Here is a 6,348-nt window from a genome sequence, read left to right on the forward strand (position 1 = left end):
ATCCTATAATAGAAGGAAGTATTGTATTTGTGTATGGAGTCAAGCATACTAGGTATTTGCTACAGCCATTCATTCACGCATAACGCAGGTAACATGTACCTAACCTTATCATTATCATTGTTTTTATGATCTTTCTATGTATGTAAAAGCCTGTATTGGTGTATAGTAAGAGCATGAGCAATGCCTTCAGGTTTATTAAAAAAAAAAAAAATTATTTCGAGTCCACTTTGGACATTGTGATTTCTTTGTCATGTGGACCTGTGGACCAATTGTGAACCTACAGACCTACACCTATGTAGGTACCATATCTATTAACTTTGGTACGGTAGAACCTCGATAGAACGATTCAAGGGTTCGTTGATTGGTTCGTACCAGACAGGTGTACTGTGCATGTCCACTCGGCTACCGTGGTATTTTCTTTGAACTGGGCCCCATATTTGTTTATATTATTTAGATACATAGGTAGGTTTGTAGGTAGTTAGTTGCCACAAATATTGAATAATTCCTACATTACCTACCTAGGTAGTGATAGTGAGTTATACTTGTCAAATACAAACAGTCTGTACGTACAAGCAGGACCTACCTACCTATGGGTCAGGGGTTTCCAACTTCCATGAAATTTTTTCAAAAAGTATTCTCCTGATTGTAGCTGAACACTAAAGGGGGGTCAGTTTCCATGACTCAATGATAACTACACTGGTACATTTAGTTAAAGTTAGTTGTTCTCATCTATCTCTCGCTATGCTAATATAATATTCGTGGTCGCGTTATACTGGTGTGTATCCATCACAACCCCGCGAAGCCCCCGGGAGCGCGCAGCGCGACCGTAAACAAGGGAGCGCGAAGCGCGACCCCATACACAACCCCGCGAAGCCTGTACAAACCTCAAAAAGCTTCGCGGGCCACAAAAATGGTCTGGCGGGCCAAATGTGGCCCGCGGGCCGCTAGTTGGAAACCCCTGCTATAGGTTCTAAAATTGTCTACTTAGGACCTACTTTGTATGTTTGATTGATAGATTCAATTAGTAGGTAACTTGCATGTACAAGGGACAAATACATATTATGTTACAAGTCAGCTATAGTTTACCCATATACCGCGTTGCGTTCACATGGGTCAGGTTACGTTCCTACATGCAAATTACTTAGGACGTTCACTACTTGTCTACTGGATCCGTGTGAATGATGCCTAAAAGTTTTATGGTAGGCACTTATAGGTTATGCACCTATCTATACGAATCTACGTACCTCCCCACCGATATCGATGTTTCCTCAGTTATTTGCAAACTTAACATTGGAGTTCCATGTTTCACAACAATGAAGATTGCAAGAACCATCTCTTTCCTGAGTAAGGGACAAATTAGTTACAAGTCAGTTACCTATAGTTTACCCATATACCGCGTTGCGTTCACATGGGTCAGGTTACGTTCCTATACATGCAAATTACTTGGGACGTCCACACTTGTCTACTGGATCCGTGTGAATGAGGCCTAAAAGTTTTATGGTAGGCACTATAGGTTATGCACCTATCAACCTACCTACCACCGACATCGATGTTTCCTCAGTTATTTGCAAATTGGAGTTCCATGTTTCACAACAATGAAGATTGCAAGAACCATCTCTTTCCTGAACCATGACCTCAGTTAATCTATCTCTGATGTTAGTACTGAATTAATTGAGTAAGAGATGTGCTGATAGCGGCCATACAACTGACTGACTTCTACTTGCAGAACAAAACCATCTCAATTACAAACAGGGGTTTGACATGTCCCACGATTTCAATGTCGACGAAATGCATGACCACGTTTTCCCTCTAGTTCTCAATTGTCCGCTAAGATGTCCTCATCTATCTCTCGCTATGCTAATATAATATTCGTGGTCGCGTTATACTGGTGTGTATCCATCACGACCATTTTCCTGAACAAAACATTGCTTAGTGAACTTCAGCTAGATGCTCCTATATTCGTAACATGGTACCAGTGTCTAGTGTCCGCTATCATATGTTTCGTCCTGTGTCAGCTCTCTCAACAATATCCCAAGAACTTTTCATTCCCCTATGGAAATCCATTTGATACGAACAATATGAGAAACCTCGTGCCGCTTACCAGTTGTTTTATTTTGATGTTATCGTTTAACAATTTGTGTTTGAAGAATGTCGGTGTTGCTTTCTACTATGTGAGCAGATCTCTGACCACTGTATTCAATGTCATTCTCACCTATATCTTACTCCAGGAGAAGACGTCTCATCTTGCTATCCTCAGCTGTTTTATTATCTTCAGCGGATTTGCGCTTGGGGTGAATCAGGAAGGGGTTGCGGGTTCGTTCTCCACGCTTGGCACAATATATGGTGTCATCAGTTCCTTCGCTCAGGCACTGTTCTCTATTCATACCAAGGAGGTGCTTCCCTATGTCAATGACAAGATCTGGTTGGTGTCCTACTATAACAACGTCTATGCTGTGGCGCTGTTCATTCCCATTATCTTCATCTGTGGTGAGGTCAGTGAGCTTGCTAACTATCCTCACCTGTTCTCGTTTTACTTCTGGATATTGCTTACCATTGGCGGCGTGTTCGGACTGACAATTGGTTATGTGACGTCACTACAGATACAAGTCACCTCTCCTCTGACACATAACATCTCGGGAACGGCCAAGGCGAGTTTCCATACCGTCCTAGCGACCTACTGGTATAGTGAGTTCAAACCTTTGCTATGGTGGATATCAAATGGTATCATACTGAGTGGAAGTGCTACGTATGCTTTGGTGAAGAAGAAGGAGCTGGACCGTCGGAAAGACATGGAGGAACTATTGTAACTAAAATCTGTTTGATTTATATATTTCCAATATATAACCATAACTATTTTACCAGACATTAATCGAATCTTGTGGTGAGTGCTGTAAATAGAATCTTGCAAAACAGTGTAAATAACCTCTTGTGTAGATAATCTTATTTCTTCTTATCAAACATTCTCCTGTCTTTTAATTTTAAACGTGAAAGTCAAAATAACGTTTTATTTTTAAAGTTTTTAAAAAAACCAATCTATTTTTAATTCTTCGTTTTCTTTTAATCTGTTCTTTAATTAAAAGTTTAAAATAAGTTTGTGTACATTTTCTTTCAAGGAGAAAGAATTCATTTTATTTGGGTAAGTTGTATGGAATGCGCAAAGTGCAGTAAACCAACATTCCTTATATATTAGAGTGAACCAACTCAGAAATACATTCACAACCTTGACTTAGAGACCTATGTAATGATCTTATACTTAAATCCTAATAGATCTTATAATAGGTACCTACTTAAATCTAGTTACCTACACCTACATTCTCTCTGTTCCATGAAACAGTAGGTATCTATCTATTGAGTTCATAACAACTCCGGTTATACCATATACCTACTTAATTCTACAAATACCAAATAGCCAATTATTTACACAGAGTACCTAGATACTTCACCACTTACTCGGGTGTTGAGAACTGATGGCATAAGATAATCAATCGCAACCTTTCATCGTCTTGCTAAAATGCAGTCTTGCACAAATCTCGTAGGGTTTCTCTGACGGTTGGTTGCCGTTTCTGATGAAAATACCTATAATTGGATTCAAAATAAAATTGGAAAATATAATTGGATTCAAAAGGTTAGAAGTTATGACCAAAATTGCAATTAAGATCTCCTAATTGGTAAAATTCCCTCAATCTGTGTGGTTTGGGAAATCTCAGATTCAAAAGGTACCTATTAAAATAGGGCCGAAACTCCAAGTTTGGGCTGACATTTGGTTTTGGTTACAAATTTTTTACGAGTGGATGCAAAGGGGAATTTCAGGCTGGTATTCTCCCTGTTTCAAGTCCCCCAGCCAGACTAAGCTGGTCTATTCCTTGTTTAACGCGTTATGGATGTTATTATCATTAGATTAGATTCATTAGTATACCCTTAGATACATAGAGATAGCGCTATCATTATTGGCATTAACATAGCGCTATTACTGATGTATTGCAATTTGTCTTGAATAGATCAGCATCTACGTTCGTGTCTTTGTCATGTCCTTGTTTCAACCATTTGGTACAGAGCTCACTGACGCATGTCATTTACCAGATCTGAGTTTTTTGTCGATGAAATATAAATGGAAACTTATTAAAAAAAAATCTGGTGTGAACATCACACGACTTTCCTTATCCTATTGAATGGTGCTTATTTGGGTGTTCTGTTGTAACATTTACAATATTTCTAACTGTTTAGTCAGTATATGGCTTAAAACCGCCAAAAAGCGGTCGAAACCCTGCCGAAAAGCGGTCAAAATACCGCCAACCGCAGCACCTATTTTAACCAAATGTTTTGCGTTGCATCCTTGTCACATTTGTGAACTACATACAAAAATTTCAAGTCTTTAGCTTATACCGTTCTCGAGATATTGTCAAATTACACCGAAAACCGCCAAAAAGCGGTAAAATGCCGCCAAGCGTTGCACCGGTCTTAACCAAAAGTTTCGTGTCGCATCCTTGTCACATTTGTCATCTGCATGCCAAATTTCAAGTCTCTAGCTCTTACCGTTCTCGAGATATTTTGTTTACAGACAGACAGACAGATTTGACAGCTACATACCAAATATCAAGTCTCTAGCTCCCACCGTTCTCGAGATATTTTGTTTACAGACAGACACACACACGGACCAATGGCTGAAACTTTGGATTTAGGCTCTAGGGACCTCAAAACGTGTTTTAGCACTAAAAACTGACCATCGAAATTTTGACCCGATTACATTACTTTCCTTCCCCTTCCTATAGGATAAGGAAAGTACAAATGGATTAATCGCATAAGTATTACTTTTTACTGAAGCTACTGACCGTAAAATAGCGTTACCCTCCCTTTTGGGCTCTTACCTTAGACTTGGCCTCGTCAAAACCCTTCCTCAGTTCAATCTGGACTCGCTGCAACTCATTCTTCTTGTAGTGAGGCTGTTTCACTCGCTATCTTCTTGTAGCGAGGCTGTTTCACTCGCTATCGAAGCGTATCGCTACTCACCTTAGACTTGGCCTCGTCAAAACCCTTCCTCAGTTCAATCTGGACTCGCTGCAACTCATTCTTCTTGTAGTGAGGCTGTTTCACTCGCTATCTTCTTGTAGCGAGGCTGTTTCACTCGCTATCGAAGCGAATCGCTACTCACCTTAGACTTGGCCTCGTCAAAACCCTTCCTCAGTTCAATCTGGACTCGCTGCAACTCATTCTTCTTGTAGTGAGGCTGTTTCACTCGCTATCTTCTTGTAGCGAGGCTGTTTCACTCGCTATCGAAGCGAATCGCTACTCACCTTAGACTTGGCCTCGTCAAAACCCTTCCTCAGTTCAATCTGGACTCGCTGCAACTCATTCTTCTTGTAGTGAGGCTGTTTCACTCGCTATCTTCTTGTAGCGAGGCTGTTTCACTCGCTATCGAAGCGAATCGCTACTCACCTTAGACTTGGCCTCGTCAAAACCCTTCCTCAGTTCAATCTGGACTCGCTGCAACTCATTCTTCTTGTAGTGAGGCTGTTTCACTCGCTATCTTCTTGTAGCGAGGCTGTTTCACTCGCTATCGAAGCGAATCGCTACTCACCTTAGACTTGGCCTCGTCAAAACCCTTCCTCAGTTCAATCTGGACTCGCTGCAACTCATTCTTCTTGTAGTGAGGCTGTTTCACTCGCTATCTTCTTGTAGCGAGGCTGTTTCACTCGCTATCGAAGCGAATCGCTACTCACCTTAGACTTGGCCTCGTCAAAACCCTTCCTCAGTTCAATCTGGACTCGCTGCAACTCATTCTTCTTGTAGTGAGGCTGTTTCACTCGCTATCTTCTTGTAGCGAGGCTGTTTCACTCGCTATCGAAGCGAATCGCTACTCACCTTAGACTTGGCCTCGTCAAAACCCTTCCTCAGTTCAATCTGGACTCGCTGCAACTCATTCTTCTTGTAGTGAGGCTGTTTCACTCGCTATCTTCTTGTAGCGAGGCTGTTTCACTCGCTATCGAAGCGAATCGCTACTCACCTTAGACTTGGCCTCGTCAAAACCCTTCCTCAGTTCAATCTGGACTCGCTGCAACTCATTCTTCTTGTAGTGAGGCTGTTTCACTCGCTATCTTCTTGTAGCGAGGCTGTTTCACTCGCTATCGAAGCGAATCGCTACTCACCTTAGACTTGGCCTCGTCAAAACCCTTCCTCAGTTCAATCTGGACTCGCTGCAACTCATTCTTCTTGTAGTGAGGCTGTTTCACTCGCTATCTTCTTGTAGCGAGGCTGTTTCACTCGCTATCGAAAATAATTACAAGTTCGGCCATGCCTTTTCCACAAGTTTGGCCATGCCTCGGGATGAACTAGCGGGATTCCGGAGCGAAG

At 41.5% G+C, this 6,348-nt stretch overlaps 1 protein-coding gene across 1 annotated transcript; it reads left to right on the forward strand.

The window, feature by feature from the left end:
- Positions 1 to 1,784: 1,784 nt before the first annotated feature.
- LOC103520219 (GDP-fucose transporter 1-like) lies at positions 1,785 to 2,910 on the forward strand. The gene has a single exon (XM_008485313.3). It carries the CDS (start codon positions 1,833 to 1,835, stop codon positions 2,805 to 2,807), a length of 975 nt encoding a protein of 324 aa, XP_008483535.1. The 5' UTR covers positions 1,785 to 1,832; the 3' UTR covers positions 2,808 to 2,910.
- The last annotated feature ends 3,438 nt before the right edge of the window (positions 2,911 to 6,348 follow it).

Source organism: Diaphorina citri, unplaced genomic scaffold, assembly GCF_000475195.1.
Source record: "Diaphorina citri unplaced genomic scaffold, Diaci psyllid genome assembly version 1.1 scaffold3336, whole genome shotgun sequence".
Lineage (NCBI taxonomy): Eukaryota > Metazoa > Arthropoda > Insecta > Hemiptera > Psyllidae > Diaphorina > Diaphorina citri.